At 35.7% G+C, this 24,111-nt stretch overlaps 1 protein-coding gene across 1 annotated transcript; it reads right to left on the bottom strand.

Annotated features, from left to right (window-relative positions):
* Positions 1-5,051: 5,051 nt before the first annotated feature.
* LOC105953826 (uncharacterized) lies at positions 5,052-9,771 on the bottom strand. Its single transcript, XM_088821012.1, is given in 6 exon segments — positions 5,052-5,579; positions 5,680-5,754; positions 5,757-7,682; positions 8,182-8,397; positions 8,653-8,796; positions 8,920-9,771. Coding segments are annotated over 6 exon segments (3,561 nt in total). The 5' UTR covers positions 9,767-9,771; the 3' UTR covers positions 5,052-5,226.
* Between the last annotated feature and the right edge of the window lie 14,340 nt (positions 9,772-24,111).

Genomic DNA, 24,111 nt, shown 5'->3' with positions numbered 1-24,111 from the left:
GTTTTCGACTGTAATATTATTGTCTCCGAACGTATACTGTCTCATGCAATAATATTACTGTTTGGGACAGTATTATTAGTAATATTACTGTTCGGGAAAATAATATTCATAATATTACTGTCCAAACAGTAATATTACTGTCTGAGACAGTAATTTAGCAGCCAAGACAGTAATATTAATTAAAATATTTTTTTCTAAGAAAAAAAAATTCAAAAAAAAAAAGAAAAAAAAATTCAACACCGGAGAACCGCCCGGTCAACGCCGGAATCTGGCCGGAAAAAATAATTTCAGAAAAAATTATTTTCTGAAAAAAAAATATTTTTTTCAAAAAAATATTAAAATGGGGTTAATGTGATATATTTGTTTAAATCCGGGGTCAATGTGTAATATTAAGGAAGTTAGAGTATAATGGATGAAATTGATAAAAAAAAATATATTATGTAGGATATTTTAGACTAAAGATATGGGGATGAACTTATTTGAAAGACTGTTAATTTTTTGTTAACTAATGTGCATTTAAGTCCCTTGTCATTTCCCTTTTTGCCATTTTCCCACAAAGTAAATGAGCTGAATTGTCAATTTTGGCTATGCTTTAAAATACTAAATTTTGACTATGAAATAATAAATCATATTGATCTTGATAGGCCAATACACAAATCTAAAAAGTTAACCATGGTTAGCTTCAAAAGTAACACATGCCGATTGCTTTTCTTCAATTATAGAGCACTAGAAGTAAAGACTAGTATCTGATTCTCTCCCATGATATTTTCCATCACCCAAATCACCCAACCACAAAGCAATCTTATCTCATGTCTCCTTATCACTTTAGCTCGCACTAGTCTTATTTATCAAAAAAGAAAAAGAAAAAGAAAAAGAAAAAGGCTTAAAATACAAATTAAAGTAATTTAATAAAACATTCATTGGAGTTTAAAAAATATTTAAATTGTTTAAAGTTGGGTTGGTACAATGATTGGATGGAAAAAAGTACTTATCCATATACTAAATAGGACAAATTACAGCCACTCTTGAGGTAAGGTCGAATTACGAAAAAAAAAACCTATTGTTTGTGTGATTACAATCACCTCTCTCAACTATGTACTGTCTTACATGTCCACACTTATGTGGTCAAATTTACACAGGGGTGTTCATTCGGTCGATAAACCGACCCGAACCGAATCGAATGAAAATTCGGTACATGCCGATTACCGGTCCAGTAACTCGGTTCGATAATCAGTTTTTTATTATTTTATATAAAATATTAGTATTTAAACTAAAATTAATTAGAAAAAATAAAAAAAATCAAATTCTTAAGTAGTTTAATAAAATTTCGGTAATTCGATTATTTACCAAACCGTACGATAAACGGTATGAAATTTTGTCGTACCTCAATTTCGGTACGATTTTACCTTGAACACCACTAAATTTACCAGCTGGAGGGTTTTTTTTCGTAAGACAACACATAGGTGAGGGATGGCTGTAATTATGCAAACTAGAAGGGTTTTTTTTTTTCTCGTAATTTGACCTTACCTCAGGGGGTTGCCGTAATTTTCCGTACTAATTATAAGGTTTCTTCCCTTTATTGGTCATAGTCGCCGCCGGATCTGGTGACCTCGCCGCAGCTTACTAAATCAGCAAAATGGTGACTAAGAGGCTCAATAACAACAACCAAACACTACTCTTAATCACATCTTGAAATATATATTATTATGGCATAGTGGAGTTTGCGTTTCTCAATTTTTTTTAGTGTTCGTTTCTTTTGCATGAAGTATAATACAAATTGTTACATGTTTTTTGGTTGATTTGGAAATAAAGATATATTTTTCTAAAATTTCTTGTAATTAAAAAAAAAAAAAAAGACTTTTGCTGCAAGTGGTAGCAAATGAAATTAGAATAGAAGCTTTAATATACCCTAGATGAAGAAAGATAAATATTAGATTTTTAAGACAATTCTGCCCTTCATTCAAATGAAAATCTCGCGAGAAATACACACGGGGTGCAAGTTGCCAAGAGATAAATAATTTGAGGGTGCGCTTTGCCAAATTTAGAATTTTGGGGTGCAAGCAAGTCACGATCTATGTTATTTCCAGGATGCAAAATGCAATTTAAAAAAATTGAGAGTTTTAAATAACTAAGCAAAGAATGAGATTAGTGAAGTGCAGTTGAAAGCGTTCATGTTTGGATAACATCTATTAGGGATGAAGAGTAAAACTCTCTTTATACAAGAGATATCAAATAAAAGAAAATGGTAAATCCAATAATTCGTATACTTACAATATTTATGGAACAGGCACATGGAGTTGGGGGATATGGGAAATCTTGGGCCACTCAGAACCATCTCCACGTTTTACGCCTAACATCGGACAATTGAGGATGACTAACTTTGTTAAGTTGGTGAGACGTAGCATGGCTTCCTTACTTGTTGCATTCGAGTAGCGTTATTGTCTCTATCGAAGAAAAGTTGTTGTTCCCGATTACCCAGTCAGCCAATTCTTCTATATATCTCTCGAAAATCAGTTAACTGTAGCTCAGAAAGAGTAGTGAGATGTTGAAGCTGACGCGGTAGCTAGATATTCACCATGATGCCCCCGCAATTGTAATCTACGACGAGATTTGGTTGATGCTTTCAAGATGGCATCAACAACTGTAATTGAACAACTGATCTCCAAATCTCTGAGGGTGCCAAGAGAAAAAGAACCAACAATGTTATTAGCGGTTGGAACATAAAAGAAATCTCAACTTAGAGAGACGAGGCATTTTCTGGAAACAATACCCAATGTTCATCCTTAAATTCATTAATCCTACCAGTGCCAAACTCTCCAAGGACTGCGCACACGACTCTATCATTTCGCTCGGCAAATTGGTCAGCCCGTCGCAATCTTCAATTGTCATTTCACGAAGGGAACTCAAGCCTAGCAATAACTGATCATCGTCAGTATGTGTTTCATGTGGATATGGTATTGACTTCAGATTTGGACAATCGCATATAGTCAATTTCTCGAGAGCACTGGTAATTCTCTAAATTTCGAACAATCAAGTATCGCTAACTCCCTAAGAGCAATTCCTCCACCTTCCAAGCACGGAACTAGATGCGTTAAGTTGCGACTATTCCGTATCTCCAACTTCAAGATATCTTGATATTTACGTAACAACCAATCTGGGAGACACGTCAATCCGATCCATTAATTAAATAGATATTATATTTTTACCAAACTTGTTCATGACATTAAATTGACTGGAGATAAAAACATTGATGATTATACTCCAATTGTTCTTTTAAATGCCATTCTTGATACGTATAGTGATGTAAAATCTGCTCTAAAGTATGGTAGAGATCCGATTACTCTTGACATTGTGATTAATGGTTTAAAAAGCAAAGAATTGGATTTAAAATCGAATAGTGGTAATAAATCTTTTGGTGATGTTAACTTTGTGAAATGAAAGCCTAAAAACAAGTGTCAAAACATGGCTTCTTCGTAATAACAACCAAAATCAGTCTCTTCAAAAACCTAAAAAGGGCAATGTGTGGAGTGGGAACAAAGTTAAAGGCAGAAAATATTACAACTGTGGAAAGCCCGGTCATTATGCAAATGAGTGCCCTGAACCTAAAAAAGGAAAAAAATAATGAACAAGCTAATGTTATAACTGATAATCTTGGTGATGTGTTCATGATTGGTGATTTTGTGCATGACTTTGTGAATTAAGTGATTTCATCTCTCTGTGATGATGATGGGATCTTTGATTCTGCATGCACACACCATATGACACCTAATAAACAATTACTCTCATCTTAAGTGAAATTGAAAAATGGTGATATGTCTATGGCTGATAGAAACGGTATAAATGTAACTGGAATTGGAACTTTTTGCCTTAATTTTGAATCTGGTTTTGAACTTTTACTTAAAAAATGTTAGGAATGTTCCTAACTTGAGTAGTAACTTGCTGTCTTTTGTTGTGTTAGTGGGTAGTGGTTTGCATGGTAGTTGGGGACATGGTTGTGAAAGAATTATGAAAGGTGATCGATATGTGTTTAAAGTTGTTAGAATGCAAAATATGTATGTGTTATGCTGAGTCTGAATCTGTTTTGCATGCTAATTCTGTGAAAAAAACAAGGATGGCGATGGTACTATAGAGAGAAGGAGACAAGAAGAGAGAGAAGCGGCGCAGCTGAATGAGCTGCTAGTGTTGAGAGGGAGGAGAGTAAGGGAGAGCGAATGAACATCAAAAATCAATCACACAAGATGGACGGCCAAGATCGGATCATACTTGGGTAGAAGGCTTAAGTTGCTTGGACCCAAATTCCTTGGTTTGGGCTGGCAGAATTAAAAGTCCGTGCCCACATCACAAAATTCATTTGTGGGCCCAATCCTCAACATGATCAAATAAAATTGCTAATTTTTTTTATTATACTTTATAAATTTAATTATATTTTAAAGTTGGAGATAGATTTAAGAGAGTTTTATTGTGATCCCTTTTTTTTCTCAATATTTATTTGATTTACTTCGATGTGTCTGCCATCAATTGACATCGCGCATGAATTTATATTGGATCTTGATTTTTTATTCTTTATTCATTCTATCGAATAATGATAAATATTTGCATTGAATGTCTCATAAATATGTGTAAATTATTTAATACATTATTATTGATAACATTGTAAAGAAATAAAAATTATGGTTTACGATTCATTACGAGTTCCACTTGTTTGTAGAAATGCTCCAATGAGGACTGTTTTGTTGACCACAAACTCAGATATGTTTCTCTAACATATATGTAACGTAATGGTTATACTTTGCTGACATCTCTAGTATTGTCCTTCTTGACTGAATTTTCCATCTGTCGATTTCCAAGTTGGAAAGGTCTAGTATAATCAACGACTCAGATGGAAAGCTCGACGACAAGGTGGGTTACAATGCATATTATTTGGAACCTAGCTCAAATCCTGAGTAATGAAGAAACCTGTCTGAATTGCCTTGAATTTGAGAAACTTGACTTAATTTTTGTCTGGTTTGGCTAACGAATTAGTCTCGTTTTTATTAGAGAACACGGACCCGAACTCAACAAGGCAAAAGTATTTTTCCAAAACCTAAGTACATAACTAAAAATCGGAAGAGTTTCCATCATACTATAATTGATTCACATTAAAAAAAACTTATTCAAATTAGAAAAAATATATACTACCAAACAAACAACATCTGTGGTACTTGGGCATATGCTTCTGTTTCAGGTCTAATCCCTGCGGGAAAATCGACCTTTGATTTTCTGCAGCTCTGTTATAACTTCTTTCATGTTTATTCTATCACCAGAAGATTCCGCACAACACTTCAAAGACAAATCCAGTATTGAAGACACACATTGCACGTTTTTTTCAAAGTCTTGTTCATTTTCTGAATTCAATAAATTGGCATCTATAACCTCACTTGATGACTCGTTATTAAGTGAGCTTTGAACCCAATTCTTTAAGGTCAAATCTCCATTGAACATATCATCGCTCGGCCTTTTTCTCGTAAAAGTTTCCATCACCATCACTCCATAGCTATAAACATCACACCTTGTCGAAACTAGCCCTCCCAGACCATACTCTATAAAACAACAAAATATCATATAATGCAGTAAATCAAAAGTGAAATCCAATTGATAATATAGAAAATTGTATGGGTTGAAGTGACAATATTAATTAACCTGGTGCAATGTAACCGATTGTTGCTAGGGTGTTGGTGTGCACAATGCTCTCACCTTCACCCATCAATTTTGCTATCCGAAATCACTCACGTGGGCAACCATTTCTTCATCTAACAACACATTGCTTGGCTTCAAATCGCAATGAACAATGAGAATCGAATAGCCATGGTGAAGATATTCCAACGCACATGCAACATCGATCATTATGTTCAATCTTTGTATGAGATCCAAGCAATAGTTGTGGGAATATAGCCATTTGTCGAGGTTTCCATTTGGCATGTATTCAAGTACCAGTGCCTTGAAATCCTCATTTGAGCAACTGCTAATGACTTTGGTAAGATTTCTGTGACGGATGTTGCGTAATACTTCACATTCGACTCCGAAGCTCTTAGAAGAAGCTTCGGATAGCGAGTTGAAGACCTTGACAGCAAAAATCTTCCCATCTCTTCGAACAGCTTTGTACACAGAACCAAAACTCCCCATGCCTATTAAATTCGTCTCACTGAAGTAATCAGTTGTTTGTAGGAGCTCGTAATACGAAATTCTTTCTGATATAGTGGGAACTAACCCGTCAATTACATTGATTGCCTTATGTTTTCTTCTGTATCTTACGAAAACGAAGGCCAAAGAGAGAAGCGATATCAATGCAACAACCCCACTAGCAATAAATAAAGCTAAGCGCACCTTTTTCATCATTGACCTATGTTTGGAAACATTATGGTTGCAAAGTGGTACATTGAACCTTGGAATTCCACATAACGCATCATTCCCCTTAAAAGAATCGATAGTGAAGTTTAAAAAAGGACCACCTGTCGGAATTTCCCCTCTCAGAGCATTGAAAGAGACATTAAGGTAGTCAAGGTATTGAAGTGCTTCAAGAGACTTTGGGATTGAGCCGAAGAGGCTATTGTAAGAAAAGTCTATACTTACCAAACTGATCATTCTCCCCACGGAATCGGGAATAGAACCTTCCAGTAGATTATGTGCCAAAGACAGAGCATTCAAAGATATTAAATTTCCGATTGTGTTTGGAATAGACTCTGAAAACCTGTTCATTGATAGATTGATCCGAATTGTTTTCACTAAATTACCTATTTCTGGAGGTAGAAATCCAATCAAAGAATTTGACGACAAGTCTAAATACATCAAATCCGTGAGGCGCCACATGCTTGATGGTATGGTTGAAGTCAGCATGTTAGAATCTAGAAAGAGTTTTCTTAAAGATGTGATATTTCCTAAACATTCAAGTATTGGACCGGAAAATTTATTTTGGCTTAAATATAAATCAACCAAGCTGTGTAAATCACAAAGACCCTCTGGAATGGAACCACTCACATTGTTGTTATGTAAATATAATCCTTGAAGCTTCTGCAAATAGTTGAAAGTAAGTGGAATGTTACCAGACAACTCGTTTATGTGTAAAGAAAGTGCCATGAGGTTGCTTAAATTGCCGATTTCTGTAGGAATGATTCCCTTAATTTCACAATTGTGGGCATATAAATGTTGCAGCGAGGTAGATAAATTCCCAATGGAAGCTGGAAGGATGCCACCTAAAGGATTATCACCAATTGCGAGCACTCTTAATGATCTGCAATTTGTCAAGGAAGTTATGAAGCTCAATTCCGAAGAAGTTGATTCGGTCCTTAGATTGTTAACGGCTAGGGTTATATATTCAAGGTGTCTTAGGTTACCCAAAAAATGAGGTACAAAGCCAGTGAGCTCGTTTAAAGCGAGTTCGAGATATCTGAGTTTAGAACAATTAGTGATGGAATTGGGTATTGTTCCAGTGAGGTAGTTTGTATGGAGAAACAATGTCTCAAGAACGGGTAACCCGTGACCTAAATTAGTTGGAAGACCGCCTGACAGACTATTTCCTGAAAGATCAATATCTATAAGATTTGACATGTTAAAGAGCTCTAATGGAATAAAACCAGTGAAGGAGTTGTAGTATAATTGTAATACTTTAAGTTGGTAAATTTTGCCAATTTCTCGCGGTAAACCACCTGTCAAGATAAAATAAAGGGTAAATTACATCCACACCCCAGAGGTATGCTTAAATAACTTTAAGGTCCCTGTGGTATCGATAATCACACTCATCCCCCTAAAACATAGTTAGAAGCTCTAATGGGATAATGCATTGGATATGTTATTCCGGTAGAATTCTAATGGACTATTAGTTTCAGGAAGTGGTGGAGAGTCTGGAGACAACAAAGAGCTATTGGTGATTTACGAAATGTTGGGGGAGCCATGTCACCCCCTAACTTTATGTTGTCTCCACCACTAGCTAAAAATAATAGCCCGTTAGAACACTTTCGGAATAATTTATCCAATTCATTAATTCATTAGTGTTTCTAACTATGTTTCAGGGGATGAGCGTAATTATCGATACCACAGGGACCTTAAAATTATTTAAGCATACCTCAAATTTACCCTAAAATAAAGCAAAATAAAATTAAACATTACAACTATAAAGAAAGTAATAATATTGCAAGCTAGTCTTACCTGTTAAATTGTTGACTGAGATATCCAATTCGTTGAGCTTTGTAAGATTCCCAATATATTTTGGAAGGTTTCCATACAGTTGATTGTGATGTAGTCGTAAAAGTTGGAGAGAAGAAATATTGAAGATACTGAGGGGAATTGTGCCACTAATCTGGTTTCGATCAATTTCAAATTCATTCAGGTTCTGAAGATTCCCAATCTCGGACGGGATAACACCTATATATGGAACACCAAAAAAAAATAGCTCTTACGAAAATATATAATCATCGTGATATTGAGGTTTCCAACTTTCTTGAATCAAATTGTGATGGAGCTTGAAATTAAAGAAGAAAGAGAAAAACAATGTCATGATAATGACATTGTATTTAAACGAGAAAAGCAAAACTATATCAACCTTGTTCAACAAGAATGTGAGGTTATTATACCATTTATATTGTTATTCGCGAGATTTAAAATCGGAAGAAATTTTACCACTAAGTAAGTTGTTCGACAGTGATACAAATCGAAGTTGTGAACATTTAGTTAGACTTGATGGAATTTCGCCAGCGATCTGGTTTTGTTCAATGGCAAATAGAATGAGGTTGTGAAGATTGCCAATCTCGGACGGGATAACACCTATATATTGAACACACACAAAAAATTGTAAAAAGAATAATTATATAATCATGATGACATTGAAATATCCATGTTGAATTTAAATGCGAAACACAAAAAAAAATGACCGTGATACATACATACCTTTTAAATTGTTACCCCCGAGATATAACATCCGCATAAATTTTAGCTTGCCAATCTCTATGGGTATCTGCCCACTAAATAAGTTGTAAGACAGTGATACAAATCGAAGTTGTGAACATTCGGATAGATTTGACGGAAGTTCGCCACTCAGCTTATTGAGATATAGGTCAATTTCTTGAAGAAGTGGAAGTTTACTACACATGTCACTTGGAATGCTGCCACTCAATTCGTTTTCTCGGAAAGATATAACTTTCAAGGCCGACAGGTTAAATACGGATGACGGTATATGACCGGAGAGATGATTGTAGTCCATGTATAAAGTGTGCAGATTGTGAAGCCTCCCTAGCAAATGTGGAATATTTCCTTGAAGAAAATTTGAAGAAAAATCAACAACTCGTAGATTTGTCAGATTAGAGAGGGAACTCGGGATGAAACCGGTGAAGCTATTATTTTGTAAGGAGATAAACTTCAATCTGTGTAGAAGAGACAGTTGTTGAGGAATAACACCACTGAAAAGGTTGCTACTAAGATCGAGCGAAACAAGGAAGGAAAGGTTTTCTATTTGTGGTGGAATTGTGCCCGAGAGACTCATGTGGGAAATATTCAGTGCGGTTACTCGATGGTTGCGCAAATCGCAGGTGACGCCAATCCAGCTACAGACAGAGCTCGAATTGGTCCAATTGCTTGTAATAATACCATAAGGGTCCAAATTGACGTGTGATTTAAGAACGAACAGAGAAAATTGATCTGTGGCGAGGGTGGTTGAATTTTTTACGGCTACACAATAACACGACATTTGGAGTAGGACTGATGTACATGCAAGAATGTAATAGCAAGTTTTTTCCATAGCTGCAAATAGAGAAGAGAGTTAGTTATCCAAGTCTTGAATGTAAAGACAAAAGTCTTGAGTTTATGATTTATATGTAGTTTCGGTTGAAATTTATATAGGGAAAACAGAGATAAAAATTATAAAGAATTAAGAATTAATAATATAAAGTCAGAATATTTTTAGTGAGACTGAAATAATTATGACAAATTGAGGCAGCAGCCAACAAAGACTTGTGCTAACTGCTAATTGTATAATATGACTGACACTGGTGGAAGTTTTAGAAGCCATTAAATTTTAGGGTAAATTATGAAAACCCCCTGAACTTAGGCTTAATAACAAAAAACACCCCCACCTATCCGTAATAATCAAAATCCCCCTCTGATTAACTGTTGATCGAGTTTTTTAACAGTAAATGTGTACAGTCTATTATACTTTATGTTAAATAGGTGAGAAATAAAAGATAATATCTGAAATTGTGTAAAATCTATTCTCCACAATTAAAAATAAAATCCATGAAAAGTCACACTGTAAGGGGTTGGTGTAAGACGGAAACAAACCTCAGAGAGTTTTTGGTAATTACGAATAGGTTGAGGTGTTTTTCGTTATTTAGCCTAAGTTCAGGGATGTTTTCTTAATTTATATATAGTGGCAAATTTTGTCTCATTTTTTTTCTTTTTTCTTTTTTCTTTTCATGTGCCAATCACAGGGCATCCTGATTTTTTTAATACGCACTAATCGGTTATTTCCATTATCATACTGAGAAGCTTATTTAACAAACCGCGTTATCCCTTTTAAAAAGTGAAAAATGCGCGTTGTCCATGTTTGATAAACAACAAAAGTACTAGCTGAGGAAAGAGGCAATCTTTCAAAGATATGTCCATTGAAATAAAATTTTATAATCTCAAAGTCTTTTAATATTTCAAAAACCCCACTGGGGTGTTTTTGGTCAACCGGTCAACACGGAAATGAAAAATAGGTCGAATGCGATGTCTAAAAATATTTCAGTGGCCTACCAACGAGTAAATCTCGGAAATATACTTATTCCCTTTCTTTATGTTGTGTTTGGATGGACTGATTTGAAGCTATGGATTTCGAAAATATCATTAGAAATTCAAATTTATTCAGCTCGTTTGTACGAATTTCATGTTAAAATGGATTCCAAATCCTTCAATTATAATTTTGAACTATTTTTGAATAAATTCAACAAGGCAAAAGTATTTGGCCAAAACCATAGTACACAACTAGAATTAAGAGTTTCCACCATACTATATAGGGTAAATTACAACCACCCCCGATTTATGGTCAATTTACGAAAACCCCCCCTCTTGTTTGGATAATTACATCTACCCCTCAACTATGAATTTTTATTACTATATATGGTTGATTCATATTACATAAAAATACTCAAACTACAAACACAGCATCAAGTGCTTAACATATCATCGCTTGATGACTCGTTATTAAGTGAGCTTTGAACCCAATTCTGTAAGATTAAATCTCCACCGAACATATCATCGCTTGGTCGTTTTCTCGGAAAAGTTTCCATCCCCATCGCTCCATAGCTTTATGTTGAATGGCCATCCCAACCAAAAGCTTAAGTTGTTAGTGAAATGTATCATTTAATATTAATATCTCCAATACGCCCCCTCAAGTGCAGATGAATTACATTTGAAGCCTTGCACTTGAAATATTTGAAATGGGTGGCTGTGGGATTCGAACTCAGGACTTTTTCATTTGGCCTGGCCCTGATACCATGTTGAATGACCATCTCAACCAAAAGCTTGAATCTCGCATTAGGGTAATACATCTATGGTAATATATAGTAAAAACCCCATATGATTGATCGTTTGAAACGGCTTCAAGCCATGATGACTAATGAACCAATCTTGTCAACTGATGTTGGGATAAATAGTCTAAAGTGCTTATATATCCTCTGACTTAATTCTTGTACATTGGAAATGAGATTGAATTCCTTTAACAACAAATTTATAAGCCATTTTATTTCACTCATATAACTATCTGGTTTAATTCATCAATTCCAAGGACGAATAAAAAAAGTTTAACTTATTTCATTTTCTTGCTAGAAAGAAATAGGGGAAATTTTCTGTCTCACCGAGTCGCACGTAGAGATATTGATAATACACAGAGAGTTAATGGTATTTCATAACTAATTGATTGAGCAGCAGCCCTTAATTCACCTAAAAAGGAATATTTGTTATTTGATGCATATCCCAAGATAAGAAGTCCAACGGGAGCAAGACTAGAAATGGCGATCCGTAAAAAAACACCAATACTAAGATCGGCTAGAATAAAGTGATAGCTAAAAGGAATTACCGAATAACTTAGTAAAATGGATATGACTGCTATGGATGGCCCGATACTGAATAAACGAGTATATCCTCTAGATGGAAGAAGATTCTCTTTGAAAAGCAGTTTTGTACCATCTGCTAGAGCTTGAAGAATTCCCAAAGGGCCAGCGTATTCGGGTCCGACTAGCCCTTCCAAACCATACTCTATTTGAAGTGTCTACGCCACTACTGTAAATAAAAAATATACCTCGTAAATGCCTAGTATAATTCCTCTTTTGTATGGGATATATGCTTCTGGCGTTTTGATCAAACTTATTTTTATTTCATTTTGGATAAAAATATTTATAGTTTTTTGCAAAAAAAATACCCCTACGTAATCTTGAACTGCAAGAAAAGTCCATATGATAAAAAATATCAGCCAACCCCCCTATAAGTTTTAGTCAAAGGCATTTTCCCCCTATAGCTCGAGTTCATGCGTCTCACTCGCGGTTTGTGCGAGTGGTGATGAGATTTTTGACTGGAAAAAGACATAAAGACCCTTCTATTCTTTTCATTAACAATTCAACTTTAAATGTAAATAGTCTAAATTTTAGGAACCCAATTGTAATTATCTATAATTTTTTTGACACCCAAATCACACGCAATTTTTCCAACCGGAAGCCATTTCCCCAATTTTCCACCCAATTTTCCTAACTATATGTGGCGGTGACGGCGACAGCGGTGGTAATGTGGGTGGGATATATTTTTTTTTTAACAGAAGTATATTCTGATAATGAAGAGGAGAGTAGTTTTTTTCTCTGTATTTGGAAAAAAAATGGCAAGAATATGAGTAGGGAAGAAGATGAAGATGTTTTGGGGTTTTCACGAGGAAGAAGATGAAGACTATGTAGCGCGGAAACTTGAATTTCTCAACGTTTCCGCGTTTCGGAAACGTTTCGTGTCGGAAACTCGAAGACACATGACGTACACCTTATGGGCCAGTTTGCGATTTTTAAAAAGTTAAAAAACATGTTTGAATAGCAATTTTCAAATATTTTTGTTGTTTCTCAAATTATTTACATGATTTAATGATCAGCTGCAAATTAATAGATGATAGTAAAATTTATTTTCAATATGTTTGTATAAAATATATAAAAAGAATTTATATATAAATAAAAACTTATATATGTTTCTATAGAATATTTAAATACACCCCTATTCTTTTAATATTGACACGTTTCCCCGTATCCGTTTCCTCGTTTCCCCGTATCGCAGTTTTTGTGTTCGTGTTACATAGGATGAAGATAATAATTCATTCTTTGTTTTTCCTTTTCTTTTAATTGATTTATTTATATTAATATTTTTTATTTAATTGCAAAAAAAAAAATACCAGGGTAAATCCGTCTTTTGACGAGTGGTCAACGAGTAAATTTTAAATGTGGCGAGTATGTTATTTAAAAATGTTCATAGGGGCGGTTCCAGACATATTTTTAACACATGGACTTTTTATACAGTACAATATAACACAAAGGCTTTTAATCTCCCATTCGCAATCGTAATCAATACGTAATTTCGTCCAAGATTTTGCCAATCCATAGGGGATGCTTGTTTCTATTTTCAAAATCAATTTCCAGTTTTATACTATACATAAAACTGGGATTATGTTTGTTTGATGATTTTCACTTGAAAATTCCTATTTTTCTTAACACTTTTTCCAATAGAAATGAGTTCCATTTTATTTAATATTTATTCAATTTCATTAAACCTTTTTAATTATTCAAATTCATATTAATTCAATTTTTTTCCTCAAATTCCAAATTTATTTTAGTTTGAACATGTGAATTTTTTTTTCAAATTCGAACTTGGAATGCTAATGATATTTTTAGTGTGTGATTTTGTGAAAAAATTAAGGAAAAAAAAAAGAAGGGTGGGAAAGGAGAGAGAAGATTGTAGAGAGATAAATATTTTTAATTATGTGCATGATTTGGTAAAAATAGTGTGGGATTTAGCATTTCAGTTACTTTAACTATCCCAACTTTGTATCTTTTTGAATTTCTTTATTTTTATACATATTTTTAATTGTGTTTTATTTTTATTTTATTTTTATTTTAAATTTTATTTTCTTATTTATATATTTCCTTTTATTATGAAAGGTTGGTTTTATTTTTATTTTCGGTTTTCTAATTTTAATTTTTAAAAAAATGGTTTTTTTGATTTCTTTTCATTTTTTTTGGAAATAAAATATTTTATTAATTATCTTTTTTTCATTTTTTTTAAATTTCGATTAAAAAATAACTAATTTTTTTTTTGTTTTTTACAGTTTTTTTTTTATTTTTTCCTTTTATTTTTCTACGAGGTCGTCAAATTGAAATCCACTACTTATGTATCGAAATCCGCTATATATCTATCGAAATTAACTATAAATTTCTCGAAATCCACTATAAATTTCTCGAAATCCACTAGAAAGTTATCAAAATCCACTACATATTTATCGAAATCCACTACATATATATCGAAATCCACTACATATTTATCGAAATCCGCTATATATTTATCGAAATCCACTATAAATTTATCGAAATCCACTATAAATTTATCGAAATCCGCTATATATTTTTCGAAATATCCTATAAATTTATCGAAATCCACCTTAAAATTATCGAAATCCACTATGAAATCAATTTAATTGAAAAATTAACGTAATCCCCACTACAAACTTATCGGAATCCACTATACCATTAACATCACCCACTACAAAAAAAAAAAAAAAATTCCAACGTAAAACACTAATAAAAAAACGTAAATCCACTATTAAATTAATGCAAATTCACACTAAATAAACGTAATTCACCATTAACGTATCTGACCAAAAAAATAAAACGATGAAACATTTACCAAAAACAACAAAATCACCTATTTTTATCGGAAACCACTATAAATTCTAAGAAGGAAACATCAAATTTCAGTGAAAAGGAAAACTATAAAATCAGTATAAAGGACACCATCTTCTCTCCAATGAAACTCAAAGCATGTCATCCCGTTGTATCATTTTGGACGCTCAACAAACTGCAGTCACCTTTGTTGGCCTAAACAATGGGTCAACCATTCAATCGCCACAAAACAAGTTAATCCCAATCCAACTTATAATCACAGGAACTCTAGAAATTAGAAAAATAAAATAAAAGTCTTGCCATCATTAAAACAAGAAAAAAACAAATTGAATTGACAAAAAATATTGGGAAGGGTTTCGTTTGCAACGTTTGAAATTTCAAAAAATATTGAAATAACACGAACAAATAACCTTGCATTTTTTCTTATGCGACCATTGCAGGCTAATTTTGCATTTCAAAATTTATTATCACTTCCAAAATTGTTCCAAAATTCCTCACCCAAAAAGACGATTTACGAAAGATCAGAAACACAAAAAATTGAAAAAAGGCAACGACCACTTACCATCGTTTCCCAGTTTGTCCGAACAACCGATCCAACCTTCGATTTTTTCGCCGCCGATCCAGCCTCGATTTTTTTCGCCGACGACTTTCTCTGAAGATGGCGAATCTTTTGCCGAAGAAGATGTCGCCTGCGTCACCTGCATGCACGGAATTAAAGGAAAATATCGGCAACGATGGCGACCTCAAGTCAGATTTGGAAGACCTATCCTTCAGTTGGATTTAGATCCGCAAATCATTCATAATCGGCTTGATGGGCGGGGCAGCGGCACAGTGATGAGAGAAAGAGACATGGAGGCGTTGGTTGTGTAGAGAAGGGAGATGGAAAAGAAAGAGGGCGGGGACAGCGGTGATGAGAGAAAGATACATGGAAGCGTGGGATTAGAGAAAAGTAAGAGAGAAAATAAATTGAGAAAAAAGAGACGGTGGTTACTAGGGTAAAATAAAATGAGAAAGGATATTATAGGAAATTTGTATTATTTATGGCTGAATATCAATATTTTGGATTTATCTCAATAAGATGAATTTTTTTTGGACCCATCTTAATTGGACATTTCTAATGAGGGAGGTTTGTCTAATAATCCCTAATTTAAAAGAACCATTAATTCAATTTATTAAACGTAAAAAAGAACTACCGAACTTGTCAAAACTTTTCCCAAATCAAAATTCTCATCTCTAATAGCCATCGGACACATTTAATTTCTTCCCCAATCTCATCGTCAGTATAGGCACAACGTAGAGACGCTCACCCGCAGAGCCACCGCATTCGAGGTAACAGAGTTAATATATATTGTTAGTTGAATTGAGGAAAATTTGATGTCTATTCTTCTCCATAGGAGGCACTATTTATACACTTAGAGAGAAAGCTATGCAAGGAAATTACTAATTACAATGAAATCAAATCTCCTAACTTATGTAAAGCATATCAAATCAAATCTCTAACTTATGTAAAGTATATCAAATCAAATCCCTAACTTATTTCCTAAGAATATACATTAACAGCCCCCCTCAAACTCAAGGAGGGTGAGAAACCAACTTGAGATTGTAGATCAAATCACGATGACGTCCCTTAGGATGAGGCTTTGTGAAGATATCTGCAAGTTGATCTTTGGAAGAGACCGAGAAGAGCTTGAGAACACCTTGAATAATGTGTGAACGGATAAAATGACAGTCTATCTCAATATGTTTAGTCCGTTCATGAAAGACATCATTGTGACTAATATGGATAGCACTTTGATTGTCACAATGAAGAGGAATGGGAGAGGATGTTGATACTCCTAAGTCCTTGATAAGCCATCGAAGCCAAAGTAGCTCAGATGTGGTATCCGCAAGAGCACGGTATTCTGCTTCAGTGCTGGATCGGGCAACAAATGTTTGTTTCTTACTTCTCCAAGATATTAGAGATGTGCCAAGAAGAAAACAATAACCAGTAGTTGACCTGCGATCAGTGGGATCTCCAGCCCAATCACTGTCGGAGAATGCTCGAAGAACTAGAGGCGACTCAGCAGAATAGAAAAGGCCATGAAAAAGAGTACCCTTTAGATAACGAAGGATGCGTAGAACGGCAGCATAGTGTAGCGATCTTGGAGCTGATAGATATTGACTCACTTGATGAACCGCATATGAGATATCAGGACGAGTGACAGTAAGATAGACTAGACTGCCCACCAAACGCCTATAAAGTGACGGATTTGACAATAGTGTCCCCCCTGAGGGAGTCAAGTGAGTATTTAGTTCAACTGGAGTGTCAATGATCTTGCTATCAGTGAGTCCGGCTTGAGATAAGAGATCAGATGCATATTTGGCCTGAGTAATGTAAAGACCATCTTTGGAGTGAGTAATCTCAAGCCCCAAGAAGTAGCTGAGGTGACCGAGATCTTTCATTTCAAACTGTTGACTCAGAAAATCCTTCAATTCTTGAATTCCACTAGGATCGTCACCAGTTATGATCATATCATCCACATATAAGAGGAGGAAGATGGAGCCTTTGTCAGTGCGACGAACAAATAAGGCAGAATCATAACAACTGGCAGAGTAACCCAAATGAGATATAGTGGAGCTGAATTTGGCAAACCAAGCTCGAGGGGCTTGTTTAAGACCGTAAAGAGCACGACGAAGATGACAGACCTTGTCTGAATCAACAGATAGTCCTGGCGGAGGTTGCATATAGACGTCTTCAGCTAGTTCTCCATTTAAGAATGCATTTTTAACATCCATCTGAAATAGATCCCACTGACTAGCAGCGGCAACGGCCAAGAGAGCGCGAACTGAGGAGATTCGAGCAACTGGAGCAAAAGTCTCCTCATAATCGATTCCATACTCTTGAGTAAAACCCTTTGCAACAAGACGAGCCTTATATCGCTCAATGGATCCATCAGAGCGAGTCTTGATCTTGTAGATCCACTTACACCCAACAACAGACTGTCCCGGAGGGAGAGTAACAAGATCCCAAGTATGGTTTTTAGATAATGCATCAAGTTCCTCTCTCATGGCATTCTGCCATAAAGGGTCGGTGGAAGCCTCATGATAGGAGTTAGGTTCGTGCAAAGTGGCAAGAGTAGTGTAACAATGATAATCAAGTAGATGAGAAGGAATAGATCTTACCCTATTTGAATGGCGAGGCGGTAGATGGTCTGTAGGATCCTCAAGCGGAGCAGGAGCAAGGGACTCATGTTCAGAACTGGGCAGTTCGTGTGCGACCTGTTCATTTTCCACCTGTTCATTTAGGGTTGGGCTGGAGCGAGGAGTAGAAGTATTTTCAAACAAGTCGATAGGAGAAGGAGACTCGTCCAAAGATATATCTAACTCGGGTGAGGCACTTAAAGAAGGACGAAAATGTGAGAGTTCAACAAAAAGACGATGTTCCCAAAAGACAACATGACGAGAGACACGAAGACGATGAGAGATAGGATCATAACACCGATAGCCCTTTTGAGTTTCTCCATAACCAAGAAAACAACAAAGGCGAGATCGAGGCTCGAGTTTGTTGTGTTCGTGTGGTTGAAGAAGAACAAAACAAGCAGTACCAAAAGAGCGGAGGTGATGATAGTCTGGAGATTTCATAAAGAGTCGCTCGTATGGAGTTTCATTTTGGATAACAGGACTTGGTAAACGATTGATAGCATAAATTGCATTCAAGGCAGCTTCACCCCAAAATGGAGAGGGAATTTTTGCAGAGAGAAGGAGAGCACGAACAGTGTCAAGAATATGACGAAGTTTTCGCTCGGCTCGACCATTTTGCTGAGAGGTCCCTGGACAACTAAGGTGATGAATAGTGCCATAGGAACGAAGGATATTTTGAAAGGCATTTTGAGTATATTCAAGAGCATTATCAGATCGAAAAGTTTTGATGCGCTGTGAAAATTGAGTTTCAACCATTTTTGCAAAATTATCATATATTGACAATAGTTCTGAGCGAGATTTCATAAGAAAAATCCAACTATAACGAGAATAATCATCAATAAAGACAACAAAATATCTAGAACCACCAATACTAGTAACGGGGGAGGGACCCCAAACATCAGAATGAACTAAGTCAAAAATTTTATTGGAAACTGATGAACTAGTATTAAATGGTAAGGCAGGTTGTTTACCCAACTGACACGAGGTGCAATCAAAATGTTCTTTAGACACAGAACCTAACACACCTTTAGAAGCTAATTGCTGAATACGAGATGTAGGAGCATGACCAAGGCGAGAGTGCCATAAAACAAGGGAAGGTGAAGAAGATGTAGGTGTAACAGCAGCAGCAACAGAGATAGGAGCAACAGGTGGAAGACGAAGATTATCCACGGGAAACATACGCCCAATTCTAGGCCCGGTCCTAAGCTCCTGTCCCGTCCTCGGATCCTGAACAATACATCCAGAGTAGTCAAAAGTAAGACGGTAGCCTAGTTCAGCTAATTGTCCCACAGAAAATAGATTATAAGATAGGTCGGGAATGTGAAAAACGTCGGGAACTAGAATATTTGAAGTTGAAACCGGCCCTAAGTTTTTACCATGTAAAGTGGAACCATTTGCTATATGAATGTTTAAAGGGTGTTGAGCAGGTTCAAGTTTAGAAAACAAGGAGGAGTGAGGGGTCATATGGTTGCAACATGCTGAATCGAAAAGCCAAGTTTGAGACTTACCAGGCAGGACTGAGAGAGCAGTGGAAAGAGATGCATTACCAGCCATACGAATAGCCTGAGTTATTATATCTTGTAGTTCAGGTGATGTAAGATGTATAGTGGATCCAGAAGACTGGGACACGGCTGAGGTGGAAGTCATTGGCGGAGTGGACTCGGTAACTGCAACGGTGGATTTGTTCCGACGATAACATGTATCGATGGTGTGGCCCGGGCGTTTGCAGTAGTTGCAAAACTTTTTGGTCGACTGTCTACGCCGGTTATCGAACCCTGAATGAGAAGGTTGCTCTGTGTTGATAGGGGGAGCAACTGCGAGGACATTGAGCTTATTCTGCACTTGAAGAGTTGCAAGACGTGTTTCTTCTCGGACCAACTCATTAACAGCTATATCAAGAGATGGAAGCGGACTACGGTTGAGAAGCTGACCTCGGATCGGTTCAAATGCTTTGTCAAGAGACATTAAAAATTCATAAAGACGAAATTCGTCTCGGACAGCAGCACAAAGTTGAGCATCTTTAGGGCACGCCCAAGCTGGTTCAGATAAATCAATTTGGTCCCATATGTAGCGGAACTGATCGTAATAATCATTGATGGATTGCCCTGGTTCTTGGCGAAGTTGGTGCAATTCAACAACCAACTGATATTTCATAGATCCATGAGAAGTCGAATACCGTTTCGCTAACATGTCCCATGCGGATTTGGCATCGTCATAACTGCCCAATAAGTTGGAAATTGAAGGGATGGATGTATTTCGGAGCCATGTAAGAATCATGTGGTTGTGGCTGTCCCACTCAATTGTACGACCAACAAAGGCAGAGTCTGTTAGTGAAATGTATCATTTAATATTAATATCTCCAATATGCCCCCTCAAGTGCAGGGGAATTACATTTGAAGCCTTGCACTTGAAATATGTTTAAATGGGTGGCTGTGGGATTCGAACTCAGGACCTTTCATTTGGCCTGGCTCTGATACCATCTTTCGCTTGAACAGGAATAGTGATTGCACCAGTACAATATTGCCAAAGCATTCGACCTTTAAGAAAACTTCGCATAGCTTGAGACCATGATAAGTAATTCTTGGTTCCCTCGAGAGTACTATTGATGGGTCGAGGAAGAAAATTATCTCTTTTGTCCATTTTTTTTTTTTTTTTTTTTTTTTTTTAATAAAAACGGACGTAAAAACTGAAATCTATGCGAAAAATCGGGTAAAAATGACCTAAAAGTCAAAGTCAACAGACGACTGACGTGGCGGACTGGCGCTGATGTGGCGGGCTGGCGCTGATGTGGCGGGCTGACTCAGCAATGCAAAACAGTGGTGATGTGGCTGTGATGACGTGCGGATGACGTCACAAAGATGCAGCCAACCAAGGGTGGAGCGCGTGAGCGCGTGGTCGCGTGGGCGAGCGTGGGCGCGTGTCGGCGCGTGGGCGCGTGTCGGCGCGTGAATTCTGCAGCGGCGGTATCTGGCGCGTGACGGCGCGTGACGGCGAGTGAGCGGCGCGTGTCGGCGCGTGAATGCGTGAAATTCTTCGGCGGCGGTACGGTGGCGCGTGAGACTGCGCGCAGGACCTTCTCGGGGCGCGTGAGGGCGCGTGCGGTCTCCGATGGCAGTCTGGTTTTCACCGATGTGTAGATCGTTTAACGGCGATCTTGGTGGTATGATCAGAATCTGGATCGGAGCGATGGCGCACGCACAGCAGTGGTTTTATGGTGTTTCGGCGGAAGCGAGAAAAGAAAAAAAAAAAAGACGAGAACACCACAATGAAACCAAAAAAAAAAATTGCTAGATGATCAGAGATTGGCTCTTGGTACCATGTTAGTTGAATTGAGGAAAATTTGATGTCTATTCTTCTCCATAGGAGGCACTATTTATACACTTAGAGAGAAAGCTATACAAGGAAATTACTAATTACAATGAAATCAAATCTCCTAACTTATGTAAAGCATATCAAATCAAATCTCTAACTTATGTAAAGTATATCAAATCAAATCCCTAACTTATTTCCTAAGAATATACATTAACATATATAACCTCAAACTTCCACCTTTACATACTTTTTAAACAGAAATGAAGAGAGAAGAAGACTTCTCAGAAGGTAATCATCTTATCTCAATATTTTATTGAGTGTCTTGTATTATTCCGAATATATATTATTTCGATATGAATTCACTGCTGAATAAAGATATTCATGACATGGATGCCAGAGTCGTTCGTCCCTAAAGGCAGAGAAGGCACTGCTGCAAGCTCTTTCACCGGAAATTATTTATTTAGGCGGGTTTTTATCTTATGCGAATACCTCATCAATTTAAAGTTATTTCATAGTTTTTGGTTTGGTCTTGTACATCTTTTGTAATTTTTGGATTTTGTTGGCATTAGTTGGTGGAGTGAGAAAAAATATTGCTCAAAGAGTTTTGATAAAAAAAGATGATTAGGGTTTACACAAAATTTAAGAGAAGAAGATGATGGCGTAAGATTTGTATTTTAATTAAAGATTACGATCGTTCTTAATAATAGGCACTAAGCAGTGATCGAATTTTACTTATTAATTTTAATACTTTTGTTTTTGGAAAAGTCATTAATATTTAATATTTAATTAAGCTTTAGTTTTAAGGGTATTTATGTAATTTTATTAGTAACCCATGCTTCGTACTTTTTTTAATGGGGTTCGTACTAATCATACGTGTCACATTCAATCGTTTGGGTCCGAGTAGTGCAGACCCTCTCGGACCCTAGACAATCCCAATAAACTATTGGCTTGTCATTTATCTAGGACGGAAGAATTACACTTTCCGTCCCTCAAATTTCACCTGATTCCACATTTGGTCCTTGTTTTTTTTTTTTTTTTTTTTCTTGTTTCTTTCTCATATGAACAAGGGATGAATTAGTTATATATATCCTCCATGTGTCATGAGAAGAATGGAGTTCGATTATGTTAAAAAAATCGGCTCATCCATTTTGAATTTAAACTCTTAACTGTAATTACGAAATAAAGAAAAAAAATATGGGAAAAATACAATTTTCATCCCTAGTTTGAATAGATTTCACATTTAGTGTCCATGTTCGCAAAAAACACATTTAGTCTCTTATGTTTCAAAAATTCAATACTTTTAGTCATTTCCGTCAATTTTCTGTTAAAACTAACGGAATCAAACATGTGCCCATCACTACCGTAAATGACGGACTTGGTAAATTGATGGAAATGACCAAAAGTGTCAAGTTATTGAAACATGAGGGACTAAATGTATAGTAATTGCAAACTTGAGGTGTAAAAACTGTAAATTTCCCAAAAGAATATTCAATTTAGATCTTATTCCAACAAATTAAACTATCGGCATTCTCTCTTATTTCATTTTATAATCAAATAAATATAATAATGATAAAGGTGCGATGATTATGAAAATACATAAGAACGTAAATAACGAAAACAAAAATACAGAGAAAGTAACAGTACAAGAGAGACAATTCATAGAGAGATAATTATTAGATTATTGTGGTGGCGGGATTCTCATTCATACAGATGGTAACCACCGGAAGTTATAAGTGAGAGTTACAAGGCAGGGGCGGACCCCCGGTAAGAGACCGGGGGTGATAACCGCCCGCAAAATTTTTTTAGCAACTTTTTATTATTTTTTTGTTTTAATTTGATATTTATCTATTAATTTATAGACTGTGGCCTGCCCAAAGTTTAAATTTATGCATTTTCAGTCAAGAAAAGAATTTTTTTTTTCATTTCTTAAATGACCCCACCAAAAAAGTCCCGGATCCGCCCCTGTTTACAAGGAAGTTAGCTCCTACAAATATAATGGAAGAAGAAATGGAGAAGTTAACACTAGTGGAAGGTTCAGAAACCTCAAAGTAGTTAAGAATAGGAAGACCCGTTTTTCACATTATTTACAAGAAATAATTATTCTATCTATACTATCTATAAAAGGATGAATATGATCGGGTTTCTTCTATATTTTATATGTACAAAAATGCCCCTAAGTGATTAAGTTAGTAAAAACAATTTAGTTAAATAAAAAAATTAATTAATGCATCTACATCTACAAATTAATAGGTACATGAATGTATAAGTAACATATTCAAATTAAATAATGAGTAAAATAATTTGAGGAGTTTGAGAGAATGAATAATAAAATCGAGTCTTTGACTACTTTTTTGCTACTATAAAATGCATCATATTTACAGAAACATGTATCTCTATTTTGTTTCTACAAGTTTTTCGGTCAACTGTTGGCAACTATATTTGGCAAGTACAAGGAGTTGTGATCTCTTTTATCTGTTTTGTAGTGTTATCATTCATTTTTTATTTGTCTTTCAGTTTTTTGTTGCAAATTCGAAAAAATTTGCATTACGTCACAACAAATTTCTTAGCATTGAACGGCAACTTCTGTACAAGAGATTAAACTTATTTGCTTGACGTGTATCGAGATTTGGATGTCGGACTTTTCAGATTTAGGAATTGGTTTTGTTCTACGGTGTTTAATATCGAATTTCCT

The sequence above is a fragment of the Erythranthe guttata genome, chromosome 7, assembly GCF_056151865.1.
Source record: "Erythranthe guttata isolate IM_541 chromosome 7, IM_541, whole genome shotgun sequence".
Classification (NCBI taxonomy): domain Eukaryota; kingdom Viridiplantae; phylum Streptophyta; class Magnoliopsida; order Lamiales; family Phrymaceae; genus Erythranthe; species Erythranthe guttata.
Note: the sequence above shows the minus strand (reverse complement) of the source record. Positions and strands in the feature narration are given on the sequence as shown.